Source organism: Nyctereutes procyonoides, unplaced genomic scaffold (genome assembly GCF_905146905.1).
Source record: "Nyctereutes procyonoides isolate TBG_1078 unplaced genomic scaffold, NYPRO_anot_genome, whole genome shotgun sequence".
Lineage (NCBI taxonomy): Eukaryota > Metazoa > Chordata > Mammalia > Carnivora > Canidae > Nyctereutes > Nyctereutes procyonoides.
This window is the reverse complement of record NW_026575120.1, coordinates 34,395,143-34,417,022: the sequence shown is the minus strand read 5'-3', so window position 1 is coordinate 34,417,022 and position 21,880 is coordinate 34,395,143. Positions and strand designations below refer to the sequence as shown.

Genomic DNA, 21,880 nt, shown 5'->3' with positions numbered 1-21,880 from the left:
AAGCGAGGGGCAGAGATGATGAAGGCTGAGAGAGAAGTCTCTCTCCTCGCTGACGGCTGGGAAAGAGGCTTAGGGCTTAGAACATAACCAGCCATTCCAGCATCTTACAAAGCTTTCTTCAAAAAGTTACTAATGCCAACAAAGGAGAAAAAGAACAATAGTTTACTTCTTATTCTCTTCTGTATTACTCTCCAAATCCTGCTCTCACCAAACTCTAAAAGCACGTACCTTTGGCTTACACATTTCTTGAAATGTTTATGGTCTATTTCCTCCAGGATTAGTCTTCAATCTGCTATCTATAGAGAGCTGTTCTATTTTTTTTTCTATACCAACCCTGAGGGAAAATTATGGCTCTCCACCAAACACTGCAGCATCGCCCCCTCTCCCCCAAGCAGACACAATTACTTAAAACACACAACATGATCTTCTTTATTTAATTGTTTAATCAGTTTACATTCCACAACTGACAGATTATTTATTTTATTTTTTTCCATGAACAAGTCATTGAATTAATTACCAGACACTTTTTTTTTCTTCGATCGATGGAAAGACGATATTTCTGCCAATTTGAAAAAGAAAATTGCAAGATGGAGTGTCAGTGAAGTCCCCCAAATGCTCTCTGCTTCCTCAGTCCTTGCAAAAATCACGGGAACCTGGCAATTTCCCTTTTCATCCCCCCCGCCCCCCCACTTCCCACTTCCCTGTTACATTCACCTCTCCGAAGAGTACAATCGTTTCGAGATCTGGTTTGGATCACCTTTCCTGTAATTAATTAATTATGAGAAGTAACAGACAGCACAATAGAGCTGATAAGATGTAGCATTCTTGTTAAGATGAAACAACACATTTATTCACATCATATCAGAATGAATTAACAGAATATTTAATCTTATTTTAGCACCAATAACCACAGGAATTTGCTACCTCCCAGGGCAGAGGCGGTGTTGGAATCCTGCAGCACACACCACTCCTTGTCTAACCAGTCGGAAAGCACTAGGCAAATGAAGGGTAAATTTGTAGAAATCTATATTGACCAAGCAATAATCTGGTGGACCATAAACACTCCAGGTGTTCGAGAGTTTTGTCAGCTATGATCCCTGTCTAATGACCATATAGAAAACATACTCACCAAAGGGGCTCATTTTCTTTCGCTTGGTAACACAGGCTCAGAATGTTCTATTTTAAATGAGTTAAATCTTGTCATACTGGCTCTTTGAAATGCTTTGAGTATGCCCAGGGGTGGCTTGCTTGCATTTTATCCTGTTCTCTGTGCTAACATCTTGGAAAACTGTCTTCTTCCCCATCCACCCCCACCCCACACAAAAGAGGTTTCTTCGCATCTAAGGAAGGTCTCTAGTCAGGGAGGACAGATAGGCAGTGGCGGCCTGAGTCCCAGTGCAAAGGATAGGACCTGTCATCACCACCACCTCCTAGAAAACCCAGTCTTGCCTGTGGTCACTGCTCTCTCCAGTGGATCCCCTTTTAGCACTTGACTTAAAGATACAAATGTAAGGAAATTAAGGGGCTGAAAGGAACAGCTCCGAATATTGTTGAGATGTTCTTAGCAGGTGATTGGACTAGATGACAAAATGGTGTGTTCATTATTCTTGACCAAGAGGAGGCCTGTCTAGCCCCCCTGACCACTGTACGTAAAGGGCATGTGCATAGGGATAAGTTGGTGCTCTCATAGCTGAAGAAAGTGACCTGCTCTAGCCTCTAGAACTTCGAGGAGTCATTGGCGCCATGCCCAGGGGCAGTGCTGACACCCTGTGGGGCACAGGTGACATGTATTTGACAAGCAATAGTCCTCTCTGACTAAGCAGGTGAAGCAGAATTTCAGGGGTTAGGATAGCAGACTGGCTGCCCCTGCTGTGCTCTACTCTGGGCCAACGCCAACCTCTGGCCTCTATCACCTGGGAGATCCAAGTGACTCATGGGGGAGGGGGTCCGATTAGACATCTTAACAAAGAGTCTCAATCTTTGCTGTCCTATATGGTAGCCAGGTGCCATGTGTGGCTGTTGAACACTGGAGATGTGCCTGGTCCAAACTGCAATGCTTTCTAAGAATAAAGTGCCCATTGGATTTCAAAGACTTCATTAAAAGAAAACGGATGTAAGATATCTCAGTAATGTTTTATATTGATTCCACATTAAAATAATAGTTTTGGCATGTTGGGTGGAAACGTGTTAAAATTACTTTCAACTGTTTATTTGGACTTTTAAAACTGGGACCACTAGGATATTTAAAATTGCATATGCGGCTTACATTCTATCTCTGTTGGACAGCACTGGTCTAAATTGCCTTCCTGACACCGGTCCAGGAGTGATGATCACTTGGACCATCAGAAAGGAGGAAGGCTTGGATTACAGGCCCCACCTCAGGGCACCTCATCTTCTCAGTCCGAGGGGAGGCACCTCCTTGTGCTGTAGGATTCCCCGTCCTTCTTTCCTACTTCCTGCTACTTCCCTGCCTCTCAGGGCTTCCTGTTTCATCCCTGCCATGCTGAGGATGCTCTGGTGATTCTCCCATTACCCCTTCACAAAGCTTTCTTTATCTTACCTCCATAGGCAACTCACGTCTGCTGCCCACGGCCCGTACCCCACCACCCACCAGGGCTGTCTCCCTTCTGCTTGGCGGCATCCCTTAGCAAACCTCCCTGCTTCTGACATCACAAGCCATGTTTGTACAGTGAGTCAGTCACAGATTACAAAGCAATTCACAGGCACCATCTCCTTTGATACTCTCCTATCCCAGCTGGCAAAACTCCATCAGGATAGTAAAATGAGAATGGCAAAGTGGGTGGGAAAAGGCATCTGAGAACAAAAAGGTAGATCAAAGGCTTTGGACTGGAGCACAAACTGGCTGTTAGCTTGAGGTTACTTTCTGCGGAGTGAGAGGGGCAAGAGGAGCAGGGAATAAAACTCTCCAAACGGACCTCCAGGGGGGAAGCACACGCACCTGCGTGGGCCGAAGCCTCTAAGGATAGCAGCAGAATGGCCAAGGAGACGTGGTGCCCCAGGGACCCCAGGAGCCCCCTGCTCCCCATTTGGCTGAGAGGACACAGAGACAGTGAGGTAACAAGACTCGCCTGAGGCCCCCAGTAGAGCCAGTAACAAAGCTACGAATGCGAACCCAGGATCAGGTCTTTGTGGTGACTTTCGCGATGACCTTCGCCCTTCAGACTTGGATGACTTGCTTTGACTTTCTGGAAAATATATTTTACTTTAAAGGCAAAAAGCTTTAGAACAGAGGGTCCCAAGCAGACACTAGTGACCGTCAAGAGAAGCAACCAGAAAACAACAACAACAACAACAACAACAACTCCTGTGCCAACAGCTTCCTTCCCTTCAAATCCCACCTGGAGTCAGGATTCTAGGGCAGTCTACCTAAGTCCTCCAAAAACTGAGGGCTACGTCAACGCGTGTGTCTAGTCTCAATACCCTCCCCCTTATTTTCAGTTTCCACTTTTATTTGTACATTTTTACAAATAGTCTTAGATCTAAAACAGTCACACCATGGGTGGGAGTGGGAAAGTAGTCCGAGAATGAGTTAGTGAAAGCTCCCTATGTGAAAGGCATCATCACATCCACAACAACACAGACACACCAAAACATTCAGGCTTGAGAGGGTCTCCAGGTGATGGGGAAAGAAGGGAGAGGTTTGGCCGGAGGGAGTCAGGGGAGACAGGAGAGAGAGACACAAGAGTTCCCCAAGGAGCAACACTCAGTCCTTGGAAATGAAGAATAGGATTACAGTTGCCAAAGTTGGCATCTGTCAAAGTGAGGCCAGGTTTGAGCTACCACTGTGCACCCCTCCATGCTTACACCCAATTTTCTGCTTCTCAAGAGTGAACAAACACCCCCTGTGGTTGGGTAGTCTCCCCCATTCTTGGTTGGGCCCTATCCTTATAGTGAGGAAGGACTTGGACTTCTCTTAGAGAAGGTCTCACTATAACATTGAAACCAGATCCCCTGCAAAGCACAAAGTGTGCAGACCCTTTTGGAAGTGCATTCTTGTCTAGAACCTAGGATTCAGTTTTTCCCAAATAGGATCACACCCAGAACATCTCCTAGTGAATGCACCATCCAAAGGACTTCCTATGAGAACCCATATGCTTTTGATGAAGCCATCTGCTTTACCAACTGACAAGAGAAAGAAGATTCCAGTTCTTTGAAACTGGTTCCCATCTTAAACTTAAAAGACCATTAAAAAATGTTTCAGACCCTGATCTGTTCCCACTGCTAGGGCATGTACAGCCATAAATCATGTTTGAAGAAAAGAGAAAAAAAAAAGGCATTGACCCCATGCCTTGCTTAATAGTTAACTGTGTTAGCTCATATGCTACTTGCTTCAGATGGTTTACTCATTCCGTGACCTCTGGGAATAATCGAGAGGGATTAAGAGTGCCCTTTGCAAAATTAGCTTTGGACAAAAGGAAGGAAGCCTGAGAATGGGTAAATTAAGGAGCCAACCTCTGTGAGGGACTCGAATGATAAAACAATCCCACATGCTGAAGTTGGATTGAACGGCCCTATCTGGTGGCCAAGATGACCGCTCACTCCCAATTGTCCTTCCAGCAGTGAGGACCAGACATCACACAGAAGAATTCCGCATGATGGGGGCTCTGCTGCTGCAGGATCATTTGAACAATGCGTAATTTATGTGACACGTCATGTTTGCAAATCACTTTGCAATTTCCTTGTCACCCTTAATATACCATGAGGTAAAGTGTTATCACTATCCTCATTTTGTGGATGAGGAAGTTCAAGTATGGAGAAGACACAGTGCCCAGAGTCACAAATCATTTAGTGCAGAGCTGAAATGAACTTTACAGTAACTGCACTATAGATGTGCAGCTTAATTAGTGAGTTACTCTGGCTTCAGTGCTCTTACACCTATAATTAGGTTGAGAAAGCACTCGAAAGAAAGAAAGAAAGAAAGAAAGAAAGAAAGAAAGAAAGAAAGAAAGAAAGAAAAATACCAAAGCAGGAATCTTTTCACTCTGTTCTGCTCATCTCTAAGCTCTGGCACTGACTTTTTCAAAAAGTCTCTCTGTGGTCTTTCGGGGCTCAGAGCCCTGTGCTCCTTCTGTTATGAACACAGGGTCAAGTCCATGCAGACCAGTGCGGTTCTGCGGTCTGGGACTACATTCCTAGCCCCAGTTGCCAACCCAAGACAACCACTGACCGTGGAAGTGCTGGGGCTGTGACCATCATGACGCCCCTGAGTGATGGAATTATAAACAATCCTTTAGTCTTTTTTTTTTTTTTGTACTTTATTTTTCTAATTTTCTACAGTTTCCTATTGTTCAGAAAAAGTAATCCAACAGCCAATAACAATGTAATCTATGAACTAACAATAATGTTTTAGGAGACATTTTGCACCATGGAGGCATCAATGGAAAGAGTGCAAACAAAGCCCACCAAGTTGACTGCTTTGAGAGACACCAGCATCTTTTGTGTCTATCAACTCAGGTGGGCTTGTTTAAAAAACCTGTCCCCTTACTTTATTGGATACCAGCTAGAAGATGGCATGGAAGCCAACCTGCCTGGTATGCACCCATGATTTCTAAACATAGTGAAATCACCTCTCACTATGACTCATCATATTTCCCTGGAAGGGGCTGGATTTGTCCACTGGGATGGTCAGCCCCTGGAGTGGAAGGAAAATTCTCGGAAAAGGCAGCTTCCCTTTAGCTGTAAGAATCAGCCAAGCAACCCACACAAACTACCCCAAAGATGACCAGAATGTATTTCTTCCCGCGCCCTCCCCTCAGATACTTGAAAACCAGTTAATTAATGCTCCCAGAATATGTCAGGTGAAGACAGAGTCAATGGCTCTGGGTATTGAACTTGATTTCATTATTCTGAGTCTGACTCAGGTGGGCAGCATTAGGGATCTAAGCAGCACATCCCCCATTAAATCAGAACTACACATGGTTCATTTGAGATCTCTTCTCATGACTGTGGATGACTGTTATGAGGTAGGGCCCATCCATACTCAAGAGTTCCAGGATATTGTCTCCCCTTACAAAAGGAAGGGCAAACACTGTTAGGGGAAACCACCCCCCTCCCAACAAGAGAAGATGCCAGAATGGGCTCAGGGTGCTGCATATGGACATGTGATCAAGGAAGGCTTTGTCTTTATTTGGTGGAGATGTTGAGTCTTCCTAACTTTATGATCCCTGAAGCTGAAAGGATATAGTTATTGAAAGGCTTTCAGAAGGATTGAGGCTGGAATAGGCACATTAAAAAAATTCTGTTTTGTATTTTTATGCCAGGAAGCCCCTGATCTCCTCTGGAAGCCCACAGCCACAACAAATGAGGAAGGGGGCTACTTGAAGAGTATGAGTGTCTCCAGAAACAGATTCCTAAACTATTCTAATTGATCAACTACTTTAAATTGATGCAGAAGGAAAGTGGAAGTGAGTGGAGAGAGAGAGAGGAAAAGGAAACACGAAGAAACCAAAGCTCTCAAAGTGGGGAGAAAAAGAGATAGGACCTCTTCCCAGGCAGACACTCCACTTGCCTGAATCCTCAATCTCGTAGGTTAAGGAGGGAAATGAAAGCCGCCTCGCACAGAGCTCAGAACACATACATGATCAGAGACCTTGCATGCACAATCTGTAAGAAATTAAACTTGACCTGGGGTCGGGGCTGGGGCTTTAATGAGGCTGCTAACCCTAAATCCCATCAGAAGGTTGGGTTCTACTTTGACTTGAAGTTGGCAGGGGCTCCAGCCTCCTTCTCCTTCTCTGCCCCCTCCTTCTCCATTAACCAAACCACTGCACCAGTGATAGTGTGGGGCAGCAGGTCTTAACCTGGATCCCTATGTTAGAGGGGTCAAGGTCACCGGGGAAAGGACTTGCCATGTGTATGGGGCTTCCATCCTGGTCATGTGGCTTATGCTTTGAATTGGTCCCAAGCAGGATCAAACCTCAGCGTGTATCTGTTCCTACCTGGCTCCACTACCAAAGCAGCAGCTCAAAGCTCCTGTTCTCCTGATGGTGAGTTAAGCCCAGGTGGTTGACTTCTTTCTGAGGAATCTCTTAACACTTCAGGAAAGTATTGAAGGGACACAATAAGCGGTATTAAGGATCGATCATAAAGATGAGTAGCTGGAAAGAGTGGCTGATCCATTTCTGGCAAGCATGGGATTAAAAAAAAGAAGGTATAAACAGTCACAGGTCGGTGAAGCAGTATCTTCAAACATGGCTACTTAAGAAAAGTTTAAGTGATAGCAAGTTGCCCCCTTTAGAATTTTTTCCCCCATTTTCCTGCTGGAAAACAGCTGGAGTTTGGGTCTGGTCACAGACAAGCCCTCTGGCCTCAAAGAGATGCTCATGGGCCCCTGCCTCTCCCTGCTGGGCAGAGCCCACTCAAGATACTTGGCAGGAAGACACAAGGCCTCTCAATCTGAGCTACTTCTCACTCTTGCTCAAGCCCTAGTATGCCTTGAAGGGGGAAATGCAACTCTTCAAGGAAAAAATTTTAAAAATTCTGTATACAATAGAAAAATTGGGTTTTCTTGAAAATGAGTTCTCTTCCTATAGAATAAACCCTTTATTTTAAAAATCCTTAGAAGCCCAATTGGAAGGTACTAGCATTTCCTGCTCCACACCTTACCCCTCATCTCTCAGCACACCCATACAAGAGGCACACACACACGAGATCTTTTGCAGAAGCTGACCAATGTCGCTGGGAAGGAAGCCTTGAGTGGTATACCCACAGCTGCATCCAGGTTATATTGACACAAACACACAGAAAATGCACCAGAGAGCTACACTTTTACAGAGACCCTCATTCAGGCCATTCATGCACATGGGATGTCCTATGTGGATGTGCATTACACACACACACACACACACACACACACACACACACACTGTCCAAAAGAGCAGATGAGGAGGCAGGCAGGACTTGTAGCCTTGTGGGTGGAGGAGGGAGAGGTGGTTAGTGGGTGAGGAAAGGTGAGGACTGGTAGGAAGACAGATCAGAAGACAGGGAGATGGAACAGGTGCTTGGACGGGAAGGAAGGCTATTGAGCTGTTGGCAAAGTGCCCAAAGCACATTTATTTATGAAGCAACTGAATTCTCAGCTACATGCTTGACCCATGACTGTACAGCCTAGGGATTCACTTTTTGCCTCCCCAAGGCTGCTCAGCCGCAGCAGGGTCACCGAGGTGACAGTCAGCTGCTCCTGCCCACTCTTCCCAGCAGACTCTCGTCCCTACAGCTTCCACGACTCTGGCTGACTTCGTGGTTTGCCAACACCTGCAGGGCCAATTTGCTCAAGTGAGCCTGAGACACTGGGCTGGATTTGTGCCACCTCTGTTTAGGTGCTAGCCACTAAGACGGCTATTTGGGGATGCATGGCCTTGAATATCAAGAGGAAAAGGAAGAAGATGGAAAGAGTCAAGAGTTCTCCATTAATTTACACAATATCATACAAACTCGAGCCCATGGGACATGGAGGTGCTTTCTCTGCATGGGACCCATTTTCTTTCATCTGTACAGAGGTTGCCCCTAGGAAAGGGGTAGATGTCCAGTGACAAAGGACAGCTTCCATGATGGGGAGTGAAGGTCTGGTTTGGTATACGTGTATACGTACTTGTACAACAGCAACAGAGGCAACGTTCCTTCTCCCTCCTGAACTGTGTTCCCCCTCTTCTCTCATGGCTTTTGTGCCCAGCTTTGTCTTGAACTTCCAGATTTAGAGGACTAAATCCTGTGGCATCCCAGAACTGTGACATGACGGACCATGGGGCCCTCGGCCCAGCGGTTTTGTTCTCGGTTCTGCCCTCTGGGAATTTCAGCTGCACATACAAACAATAGAAAAATGCAACACAAACGATAAAACCCCACACTCAGGGAACATCCACCACACACACACACACACACACACACACACACACACACACACTCCAGGGATCCGAAGCTACGGAACGGGCACCCGCACTGGCTTGGCCCTCGTTATTCTTCCTTGGTCTCGGGCCTCCGGCCTGGGCCACGAAACGACCACAAATGATGGAGACAACAGTCATGATGCAGTATTTCCATTTGAAAAGGTGAAAAGGAGTAAAGGAATCCACCGGGAGTAGTCTCGCACACACGCACACACGCATGCACGCGCACACGCGCACATCACAGCGTTACTCCGAGGCTCCGATCTGCCCTCGCAGGAGTGCAGGTGGGGTCAGGGGCAGGGCGGCCTCTTGTTTAACTGAGTGTAAGGCAGCTGGAAGGTAAGACTGGGTTTTCTGAGCATCCACTGAAGTGTCCTTTTATTGACGTGGATCTTGCCTCTCAGCACATTTGTTCTCTCCCCCTTCCCACCTCTACCACTTTGTCCAAAAGTTTGGCAACAAAGAGAAAACTTTCTTGTCGGTCCTTTTCTCCTCCACGTCTTGCGTGTCGCTGGTGGGTCAGGGAGGGAATCAGAACAGGAAGATCAGGAGAAGTGGTTCTGCAAATGACCTCAAAGATCTGGTTACATTCTACGAACTAAGGGCTTCGTTTCTCTGCGGTATGATCGGTGTTGGGGTGGTGTCCTCACTGCTGGCCCCACGGACGGCACCTCCTCGTCTGTTTCCGTGCCGCTTCAGGACACTGGCACTGTCCCTTCCCTGCCCGTCACCCCATCCTCATGAGTGACAGGAATCAGGACGCTATCGTGGGTGGCGATGTTCGTTCTGTCTTCAAGACACCATGGAGCCAAAAGTTAAGAAGTGATGGAAGAGCCACATGATGGGAATGCTTTCCCCATCTCGGTGATGAGGCAACACAAAGTCCAACGAGATGCGGGTGCCTGAGCCAACTCAACTCTACCTTGGCACTGGCATCATCTTGAGTTAGTTTTGTTTTATATATGTATATTATATATATATTTATATATATATATATATATGTATGGGTTTGTTTTTTAGCACACTGTCCCATTCTCGGGTCTGGATTTAGGGCAGTTGGTCCTCGGGACAGGTTGGACAGAAGGGGCCAAGGTACAGAAGAATCCCGAGATTAGCGTGAGGCCCAGGCCCCCCCATGCACAGAACATGGACCATCCATAGCCGTGGCTGATGTCATCGGGGAGTCCATACAGGTAGCGTGGGTAGCGTGACAGCTCGAAGTTGATTCCGGCCACACAGGTGCACAGTGAAATGATGCAGAAGGTTCCTGGAGGGTGAGGGAAGGAACAGGGGGGTAGGGTGAGGGAGAGGGAGAGAGAAAGAGAGAAAGAGAGAGAGAGAGAAAGAAGTGAGATTGACAGCATTTTTCAATTCTCTCGAGTAGGAAAGATGAGACGACCCAGGCATGACCCAGGTACGAGTCGTCTGTGAATGAGATCAATATCTGGAAATATTCACAGAGAGGAGAGTAGCGTGAAGAGATCACGGCTTCCTCGTTCTCCAATAATTGCCCAGTCTTGGGAAAACTTGGCAAGTCTCTCCTGTGGGAAAATACCAAATGAGTATCACAGTAGAGTCTCATGTAGGGTGTAGTGGGGCAGAAGAGGATCAATTCATTTTTCTAAAGCAAGGAAGATTCACTGTCTTTCTTGGGAGACACAGAAAACACCCCTGCCCCTAAAGTAGTTTGCTACTTCTTTAAAGAGAAAAACTCTATACTTTCCTATATAAAATGTTCTTATACAACACCGGGCTTGTCTTTAACCCATCCATCAACAAGTCATCCCGATCTTGGGATTCCTTTTCCTTTCGCTGCAAGACAACATTCCGCAAAGTGTTCTCCATGGAACACTGACCCTGGGAGATATTCTTTTACTAAGGGGCAGCGGAGTCAAAATCTCCAGGAAACTCTATATGCGATTTCTTGCCCGTAAAGATTCATCACCCACAGTAGCATGAGCTCATGTGTCTAACCTAGTCTTTTTTTTTTTTTTAAGATTATTTATACATGAGAGACACGGGGGGGGGGGTGGCAGAGACACAGGCAGAGGGAGAAGCAGGCTCCATGCAGGGACTCATGGACTCAATCCCATGGGATTGGGACTCAATCCCAGATCCCAGGATCACACCCTGAGCCGAAGGCAGATGCTCAACCACTGAGCCACCCAGGCGTCCCATCTAACCTAGTCTTATGAGTATTTCCAAAACACACTGAATGATGGGACCTCCACTTAAAAAAAATAAAAAAAAAGACTCCTAGTGACCTTCAGTGAGAAGGAGGTTGCTTTAAGAGAAAGAATGTTATAAAAATGCATAGACTTACAAACCCATTTGTAACCATTAGAGATATGCAGTATACCCAAATTCAAGAGTTCAAGAGCAGAGTCTCCTGTTTCTTCTATCAGCACTGAAAGGGGAGGGAGGGCCTGTGAGTCTGAGAAGGCTGGGTTGGCTCGGCAGAAGAGGGAGAAGCATATATTTTTTTAAGGGGGTGGGAACAAGAGGAGGGGCATTGTGTTTATATGTATTATAAGACCTCCTTGGCTTCCTGAGGGCCAAGTTCCTTTAAGATCAGACCTTATCTCTTCCAGGCCTCAGGCCCATGAGCATGTGACAGTTTTAATGGCCACAGTGGTAGCAGCCGTACCTAACATTTATTAAGTGTTGTGTGCCAGGAACAGTTAAGTGCTTAACATGTATTGAAACTGTAATCCTTTAAATAAATCTATGCAGTAGGTTATATGATTTTTTTTAGTAGGTTATATGATTAGCCCTATTTTGTCCCTATCCCTATTTGGTTGAAGAAACTGAGGCCCAGAGAGATTAACCCATCTGTCGGAAATTACACAGGAAGTAACTGGTAGAGCCAGGCTACAACCTCAGGCACGCTAGTGTCAGAATGTGCAATCTTCTTCTCTGTGCTAAGACTGGTGTCATGCAAGGGGGGGGGGTGTCCTTCCTGTTGTGCACCTGGGTTCAAGATGATTCTCCACCACTCAGTCTAGGATAGGGTAGTTTGGAGTCTGGATGGCTTGTTAGAGCAGAGTGCTGGGCCTACCGCCATAGTTTTTGGTTCATAGGTCTGGGTCCAGCCTGTAAATTTGGATTTGTTTTTCTTGTTTAAGATTTTATTTATTTGAGAGAGAGAAAGAGAGCAGGAGAGAGCAGGAGAGATCACAGAAGCAGAGGGAAAGGGTGAAGCAGACACGCCATTGAACAGAGAGCCCAAGGCAGGGCTCGATCCCAGGACCCTGAGGTCATGACTGGAGCTGAAGGCAAGTACTTAACTGACCGAGCCATCCCAGCTCCCTGAGAATTTGGATTTTGAACAAGGTCTTGGGTGATGCTGATGCCACTGGTCCAGGGACCACACTTTGGGACCACTAAGTCAGGAAAAAGGTTTTATTAGAGAAAGGTGAAACTTAATATTCAAAAGTTCAGATGACAGAGGAAAAAATTCACATGAGCAATACATGCGAAAAATGCTCAATTTTGCCAGTATCCAAAGACTTGAAAAATAAAAACATTGTAAGAGAACATAATCAAATCAGCTGAGTTTTTGTTTTTTGTTTTGCTTTGGTTTTTTTCTTTTATTATTTTTATTTTATTTTATTTTATTTATTTTTATTTATGATAGTCACACACACACACACAGAGAGAGAGAGAGAGAGAGAGAGAGAGAGAGAGGCAGAGACACAGGCAGAGGGAGAAGCAGGCTCCATGCACTGGGAGCTCGATGTGGGACTCGATCCCGGGTCTCCAGGATCGCGCCCTGGGCCAAAGGCAGGCGCCAAACCGCTGCGCCACCCAGGGATCCCTTTGCTTTGTTTTTTGATGATTATTTCCAAAACTAGTGAAGGAGCAGTAAAAGGGACCATCCCACAGACTCCAGGGCACATGTAAGCTGGTGTTTCCTTCCAGGAAAAGTGATCCTCAAAACATTCATACCTGAAATTTAGTGTCTTCCTTTTAGATTAAGAAAGGAACTCCACCTGGGAACAAAGAGTTCGCATCAAGATGTGCGCGTGGTGAAGGGTGCCCCTGTGACGTGGCTGTTGGAGGGGGAGCCTGATACCTGGTGAACACGGCTCCTCGAGCTGAGAGGTCTGAGCTTTCGACGGAGTGACTGAGGGTGTTGAGAATTCATGACTCTGCTCTGCATCCCCAGAGACCACTAAGGAGCCCGCTGCAAGGACCGGGAGAAGGGAGCTGGGGGCTGGCATGGAGGGAGCAGGGAGTAACTGTTCGGTGAAGGTTCCTTGTAGAGGCAACCGAAAGCCATGTGTCAGGGATGACCTGGGCTCAGGTGTCCCAGAAATAACATATGTGCGTGTATGTGTGCACGCACAGGTGTGTGTGAATATGTATGCACGCATGCATATGCGTGTGTGCCTGTGTACAAGCGTGTGTGTGTAGTGACCACCATTATGCACAAATACATACGGTACCATCATTGCCTTGTAGAACAGGGGTCCCAAACTTTGGGAGTTACAAAGCAACCTAGTCCCTCTTGCTGCTCACTGGGGTTCAGACGGAATCAACAACAGTATCCACAGCGGGGGAGGTCCCACCTTGGCCCTGCGGAGTCAGAATCTCTTGGGGGAGAGGATAGAAATCTTTCGGTATGTATATATGTATGTATTTATAAAATATTTTTTTTACTTATTCATGAGAGACACAGAGGGAGAGGGAGGGACATAGAGGGAGAAGCAGGCTCCCTGTGGGGAACCTGATGCGGAACTGGATCCAAGGACTCCGGGATCATGACCAAGCCAAAGGCAGACACTCAACCATGGAGCCACCCAGGCATCCTGGAAAGCTTTTGGTTTATTTAAAATTTGCTCAGATGGTTCCTATTCATCAGGCTGGTGAGACCCTTGGGTTAGGGCAGAGGGCCTTTGTGTAACCTTGAGACAGAGCCAGGGGAGGGGAGGGGCAGACGTGGTCCAGGAGGAAGGGAGCAGCCTAGGGGGCATGGCCAAAGAGGAGGTGACAGCCTGGAAGTGCTGGCCCTAGTTGCAAATAATCCAAATTCAGACAAACCAGAGCTGGCCTGCTGTGCCTCCAATATGCTACTTTCACTACCTGATTTGGGAATCTGAGTGTGCAGATATAATTTACTAAAATTTAGATTTAGGACGGGAAGTGTGCGAGTGTGTGCGTGCATGCGGAGTTCAACTCTGAGCTGCCCTTGGGATGGGAAGGCACTCCGAACCACGGAAGTGGAGCCTCATAGAAGTTCTGAGCTAGAGGGGCACCAGGGAGGCTCAGTGGGTTAAGCTTCGGATTCTTGGTTTTGGCTCAAGCCATGATCTCAGGGTCCTGGGAATGAGCTCTGCACTGGGCTCTGTGCTCAGCATGGAGTCTGCTTGAGATTCTTTCCCTCCGTCTCCCTGCCCCTGCTCTGCTCTCTCTCTCAAATAAATGAATAAAAATCTTTTAAAAAGTTCTGAGCTAGAGCTGTGGACTAAATAATCATCTTAGACACTTATATACACTTATACACATCTTACACACTGAAGCTCTGTGTATGAGGAGGTCACCCAAGGACTTTATATAAATCGTATCTACCTAGGATGCTTTTTTTAAAAAAATGGTGATATTTCTTCCGATCAAAAGGTGTGCTATCCTCCTGGTTAAATCCAGTGATTTGTTCTCGGGGAGGAGGTCAACCTGCAGAACTGTTGATTTTCCCAAGTTGCCAGTGGTTGCAAAAGCTTGCTATATAGGGCTTTAATGGCGTGTTGTGCAAGCAGAGTGGACAGGACGGAAAAGATGTGGTTGATAAATTGAGAGTAAAGAGATTAGGTCCATGTGGACCTAATTACCAATTGTAAATGGCCCAGCTGGTTGACAGCATACATCTTGTTGTGTTACGTTAATGGGGCTAATTGGGGCTCTTCCTGCCTTAACTTCCCGTCAGTTGTCCTGTGACTTTGGAACCTGTTAAAATTTGTTAACTCTTGTCAATAATCCCTTGGAGGGAGGAAAACTTCTAGGGCCCCCATGAAAGCTGGCCCTGTGAGCCAGTCATCTGAGCAACTTGTTCGGAAATGCCATGTGACTAAGAGGGAAGAGTTGGAACAGGTGCTGGTAGTTTCCACATAACACTACTGTTCTCTGCTATGACCCAGGACTTAGGTTTTACGTCCTTCCGCACTTGTAAATTCAAAATGTGTGTTAGTACTTGGCAATGAAAATACGCAGGGGAGCCTGGGTGGCTCAGTAGGTTAAGCAGCCAGCTCCTGATCTCAGGGTCCTGGGATCGAGCCCCACATTGGGCTCCACGCTCAGCATGGAGTCTGCTTGGGATTCTCTCTCTCCCTCTGCCTCTGCTCAATCTCTCTCTCTCTCAAATAAATAAATCTTAAAAAAAAAAATAAAGAGAAATGGATGTATGCGGGTATCCGGTGGATCCTTGATAAATGGATGAATGAATGAATAACGTGTTGCCATTGCTCCTGAGCAGCATCCTTGGACAACCCACCTCACAAGGGGCTTTGACGAGAGTCCCAGAGTGTGGAGGAGACGGAGGCAAAGGTGGGCGAGGACCCTGCCCGACCCAGTTTTCTCAGGTGATAAACTCAACACTAAGATCTATAAAGTGGCAACTGACTGGGGGATGTGGGGTACAGAACACCCCCCATCCCTTGCTGCCACCACAACTCTCTGGGGTTCTCTGGGGGAACTAACACAGATTCTGAAGGCCTCTGTGGAAATTGTATCTCAGCTGAAGGATGGTGGCCTCCTCTTCCTTCACCCCAAGTACAATGCGAGGTCCTCCGCTCCCCACAAGCGGTAGATAGGTGTCTCTGAGGCTGGGTCTTTGGAATCTTGTCATTTTTGTTTCCCGTGAGCACTTACTGAGACCTAAGTGAGGATCCAAGGAATCATGCACAGTCACATCTTCTTAATAATTCCCTCCATGGCTTGGGGGTTGGGCCTAATTCCAATCAGACTCCAGGACTAACTGTAGTCACAACCTGGGAGTTAAGTGAAAAGAACTCTGGCCCAAGCTCTCCCCGTGGAGCAAGGCTCTGCTGTGTGCCCCAGACCCGGCTGTAAGAAGTGGCAGGTGTAATGCAGGTCCGGGAGGCAGGGATGGCTCCCATATAGCTGTCACATCTAAGTGACGTCGGGTCTGGTGTGTGTGTTGGGGGTGAGGGGGGGGCATCCCTGTGGCAGTAGCTCCAGGACACAGAACAGCTCATCCGCAAGTATCTGTTGGTGTTTATGTTTACGGTAGATGCTAGGAAGATAAAAGAGAGTAAGATATGGTCCCTGCTCTTAAGGACCTTTAATAAAATCTAAAATAAAAAGATGTTTTGAGAAAGCTTATCATCTAGTTGGGGATATGAGACATCCATAAACGAAGAGTTGAGGATAAAGTAGAAAGAGCACCAGACTGAGGACCAAGAGGCTGGGGTTTAATGTCAACCCTGAACCCTGGCCCCTTCGGCTGGAAGATCAGAGGTGGAGCAGAGGGCGGTAGGGTCCCTCCCACATCTAGCAGTCATGGGGAGAAGGGGGAGGAACACCCAGTGGTAGGTGGTAAGGGTCAACTCTCTGCCCGAGACAATCAAGCTGGGCCAGGGAAGGTTTCCCAAGGAATCCCAAGGATTCTGAAGGATGAACAGGATTTCCCCCAGGTTGCACACAGAAGGGGGTCCTCCCCTAGTCTGGAGAGTGTCCCTCCTCCACCCTCAGCGCCCCCCTTGTCCCAGAGCTCAACGCAGAGGCGGCAAGGCATGCCTACGTACCACTGTCCTGTGCCTCTCACCTCCAAAATGTTCCCTGCTCTAGCCTAGTCCAGCGTCTGTCATTTCCCACCTGAGCTGCTCTAACAGGTAACTGCCAGCCTGCCTCTGTCCTTGCCCCCAGAGAGTAGCCAGGGCTATTTTTAAAATTTCATCAGATCGTAATTCTCTCCCCAGCTCAAAACCCTCCAACAGTGTCCTATCACACTCAGGATGAAACCCACACTCCTGACCCGACTGGACCCTGCCTCCCTATCTGGCCTCATTTCTCACCTTGACCCCCTCAAATGTCATCCTCCCAGAGAGATCCTCCCCGGCCTCCTTCTAAAATAGTGCCTCCCCGGTGGTTTTCTGGCTGTTGTCTCCGCGCTGCCCCTGGGAGAGGGAGTAGAAGAGGCTCCCGCCCTCTCTCCTCTCTTTGGCCAGAATAGCCCCGCTTTCATCTGTGTCCCCACGAAATTTCATTTGAAGAAAGGAGTCCAGTGATGTCAACATTTCTGAAAAGCACCGGGCTTGTCCATTCGCAGGGGGACCTCAAGGTGTGCCATTTACAGGGACTGAGCTGTGAACAGCGAAGTCCGATGGCTGCTCCCACAGTTGCAGGTCTACGCCTTTGGCAGGAAACACTAATCTGTCTTGGGGCACCCTGGTGGCTCAGCGGTTGAGCATCTGCCTTTGGCTCAGGGCGTGATCCTGGGCTCCCAGGACAGAGTCCCACATCGGGCTCCTCCCAGGGAGCTTGCTTCTCCCTCTGCCTGTGTCTCTCATGAATAAATAAATAAAATAAAATAAAGCTAATCAGTCTCAATTCTCATTGCTGCTGGTGCTAGAAGGGGCCTCGGACTCCTAGTCAGCCCCGCCCTCCAGGCAGCCGGCTGGTTGGAAGGAGAAGTGACATCTGACTGCCCCTCCCTGTGCCAGGACCCTCCGTCCCGTGACCCCTCCCTGTGCCAGGACCCCCTGTCTAGTGACCCTTCCCTGTGCCAGGACCCTCCGTCCCGTGAGCCCTCCCTGTGCCAGGACCCTCCACCCCGTGAGCCCTCCCTGTGCCAGGACCCTCCACCCCGTGAGCCCTCCCTGTGCCAGGACCCTCAATCGTGTGGACTCGGAGCTCAGGAAGTCCAGCTCAAAGAGACAGCGCGACCCCATGGAGCTGCAGACTGAGAGAGCCTGTGCTGTAAGGCCTGCTGGACAGAGGCCTTAGGGTCCAGACCCCGGTAGGGTCCCCACTCGCGAACCCCACCCGGGAGTGGGAAGGACGGCAGGGAGAGGAAACCACGTCAACATGATGCTTCCTTCTGGTTGCTCAAACCCGCCACCTGCTTCCCTTGAGGGCCCTCCCTGCTGCAGCCCTTTCAGGACTCACAAGCACGACGTCACCCCGCGTCTGTCCCATGGGCCTGGAGAGGACACGGCCCACCTGGCCCACCAGCTCCCCATCCACTCCTCCACATCGCGCCGTCCCTAACTAGTGCTTCCTGGGTTGCCAGATATTAGACTCCCGCCCCCCCCCCCCGCCCCGAGTTTCAGCTTCCGGCTGCTGGACCACGTCCCCCTGCTTGGGATCCCTTCCCTCTGTCTCCAGCGAGGGGCTTCTCATCCGCCTTTCCTCTCTGCGTACCCAACGTTCCAAAGCTCTCACCCCACTAACACCCCCCTGCGGGCGGCCTCACCCTCTTCTCTGACTTGAGCTACCACCGCTACTTGATTGATTCCTAGGACCCGTGATATCCTATACTACGTCATTACCATTACGTGTCCCCAGCCCCCAAGGGACACAGCTGGTCAGGGTGTTCCCCGGCTACCCACAGGTTTCCAGCGCTTTCCCCATAAACCCCACTTCCCTTAAGCTCCTGACTTCTTTAGTCTTCCCAAATCCTGCCTCCCTAGTGGGGGGGATCATCCATCCTAGTTTGCCTGGCAGTTGGGCATGGGGGTGGGGCCCTGGAAGGTGGGATTTTCATCCCCAAACTGGGAAGTCCTGGGCTACATGGGACTACCAGGCACCCTTACAGGTTCCTTCACTGTCCTCCTCCCCACTCTGGTGCCAAGCGATGGTACTGTGACCGTGACCAACTTACTCTTGCTTGTAAATCCATTTAACCATCATGCCCTCACCCGGTGAGGATGGAGACCTCGATGTCTGGAATGCGTTGCTCATGTTGAGAAAGGCCACGCTGGGGTTGCACTGTTTTGGGGGCAGCTAACTCTTGTGTCACCCTGAGATGTCACCAAGGAACACTTAATCGGCAGGCCCACAGTGGTCCTACACCAGTGCCACCTTAAAACTCCATGAGTTTTAAGCCGATATTCAGAGTTCTGGTGTCAACCCCATCCCTGCTCAGCTCAGCACACTCCCAGAGCATGGGCTGCAGGTGTGTAAGGTGTGAGCAGGGCCTCCTGCGTGGCTGCTGCTGTATTAGCACACACAGGAGGGGAGAGGAGGACGTGTGTCTCCACCCCCTTTAAGCATGATCAGAGAAGCCATTGGCAGTAACGCCCCAGCAATGGGCCCTGGGGAGAGACACAGCATCAAAACTGAGGCCTCAGATGAGGCAGCAGAAATGCTCTTCCTAATTCAAGAAGCCGCCAGCCAGGAAACCAAGGCCCTCGAGAAGATTCTCACAGGAATCCAGGGCAGTTACATATTGTGTGCACAGGCACTCTCCCAAATATCTATTCCTTATGTGACCAAGCAGTGCCCAAAACTCCGCTGGAGTATAATTTCTGCAGCTTTCTAGGGCATGAAATCCATCTGCATGACATTTTCTGTTCCTGGGAATGAGGACTGACGTCTTGGTACCCCTGGGCTCTGGCACCTTCGTTCCCTAGTCGCTCCGGGGAGAAAGGGCCTCTGTTCTGACCCCAGCCCACCCCGCGTGCGCAAAGTGGTGACTGCAGACCTGCTCTTGGGGGTGTGCACGTCAGGGATGTCTGAGGAGCAGCCCAAGTCCTCCCTCAGAGACTCCTCTGTTAGCCCCTCTCTCATCTTTAAAACCATAAAGAAGCAAATCGACAAACAGAAAAAGGATCCCTCCTCCTCCAATGGCAACTGCATCCTAGGAAGCTGATGTATACTAAACCCTTCCTTTGCTGAGATTAAATACCTCGGCAGCATTTAGCTCTCGAGAGCACTTTATAGCTTTGCTCAGACCTGTGTGGAATATGAATTACTCTTGAATTATACACCATTGCATCAGCAGCAGCCAACAGGCAGGCCACATGGGGTTTTACATTCGAGGTGCCTGAGGGGTTCGTTGGGATGAGGCATGGAGCGGTGGGGACAGGCTCTGGAGAACACACCACAAGGCATGGTGCCCTGAGTTCGGACAAAACCATCCATCACTCTGCAAACTCTGCAAATGCTCTAGGCAGACACACTGCAGGAGTGCTGCCACGCAACACCCCCCTCCCTCCCCGGCAAGCGTGCGTGTGTTCCCAAGGTTGTGTCGACGTGTTACAAGGCTGCTCTATGTCTGGGTCCCGGTTATGCAACATCCCCAACTCAAGCACTGAAAGGGACTGGCCCATGCATACAGGTTGGCATCGGTCCTAAAGACAATGCTTCCAGATTCCTAACCTAGAACCTGGAGCCTTATGCTTTCATTTTCAAATATCTACAGGGTGGTCACCAAATCTGAAAGCACTGGTGTCACGGACCGAATCGTGTCCTTGCAAAATTCCTACAGTGAAACCCTACCCCGCCCCCCGTGCCTCAGAATGAGACTGTTTCAGACAAGGCTGTCACAGAGCTGATAAAGTTAAAAGGAGGCTGTTGGGGGGGGAGGTCCCTAACCCAAAGACATACAAAGAGACACCAGACAGCTGCACACATAGAGGGAAGACCATGTGAAGAGACAGCAAGAGGGTGGCCGTCTGCAAGCCGACAAAGAGGCCTCAGAGGAGACAACCCCGTTGACGCCTTGATCTTGGACTTCCAGCCTCTGGAACTTCGTGAAAATACATTTCTCTTGTTTAAGCATCCAGTCTGTGGGATTTTGTTCTGGCAGTCCTAGCAATGTAATGCAACAGGTGAATACGTAATAAATGGCTTATTACCGTAACATTACAATCCACGATAAAATAAGACCATCTATGTTTCCAGACTTTATGGCCACCCTGTAGCTAGAAGAGGCATCTCAACATAGCCATATAAAACAATAGCTGCCGGGCATCTCCTGGGTTTTTTTTACCCAGCTAGTCCTCCTCACCTATGTATCTATGTTTATTCCCATTCAATACCCATCAATCCATTTATTTTGGGGGGTATAGACTTAACTTTGATTACAACCTCAATGGGTCTTGTCGTATCTTCACCAAAGACAGAGCCTTTGGAAACTTGTGCAAACATCTCAAGGGCTAAGCAAATGGAAGAGGGCATTGGTGGTGTTCAAGTGCTTCTTGTGATGGGAATTTACTAAGGTCAAAGGACCTTTTTGTCCTGTGTCCTTGACTGGAGTTGGACTTTTCTGTTCTCTACCTATCTACACAGAGCCTTGATGGTCTAAGCCAAGTCCTGTCTCCCAAGAAGCCTTCCCTGAATATGCCCAGCTTAAGATTATTCATAAAATTTTTTTGAATTCATAAAACTTTCATGATTGGGAACAGGTCACCTGACAATTATAGGGACCCTCTCTCGCTCTCTGTTTTAGTTTGTGTTCAGCTAGACTGTCATATTCTCCAGAACTGGCATGGCAGTGATGTCTCCTGCATCACACACAGCACTGAGCATGAACTCCACGCCACTAGAAGAAATGGACTTCCAGGCTAAATGGCTTTCAAGTGAAAATATGGGCTTTGAAACCTGGAGGGGAACCAAGCTGACACCATATCTGGTCGTCCCATTCTTTTCTTCCTCCTCAATGGTTCTGTGATTGCTGAGGGTTTGTGCACCTGCACACGTTTGTGCCCATGTGCGCACGTGTGCCCACGCAGGTACGCACCTACCCATGTTTCATTGGGCACCCTGGGTTTCAGGAAGCATTTTTACATTCACAGAAATTCCGCATTGGAATAATACGCTCTCTGCAGGATTATTTTGAAAAGCAGTAATAAATGTGAAAAGGCTTATAGAAGTTAAAATTGCTTTCTTTTTTTTTTAATTTTTTTATTTATTTATGATAGTCACACACAGAGAGAGAGAGAGAGAGAGAGAGAGAGAGAGAGAGAGGCAGAGACACAGGCAGAGGGAGAAGCAGGCTCCATGCACCGGGAGCC

At 48.3% G+C, this 21,880-nt stretch overlaps 1 protein-coding gene across 1 annotated transcript in view; it reads right to left on the bottom strand.

Annotated features, from left to right (window-relative positions):
• Positions 1-691: 691 nt before the first annotated feature.
• Positions 692-21,880, bottom strand: part of TMEM178B (transmembrane protein 178B) — a 339,999-nt gene continuing 318,810 nt past the window's right edge. The window contains exon 4 of the mRNA XM_055335530.1: positions 692-10,173. Within this exon, the coding sequence (XP_055191505.1) occupies positions 9,923-10,173 (251 nt within the window). The 3' untranslated portion in view covers positions 692-9,922. The remainder of the gene's footprint in view (positions 10,174-21,880) is intronic.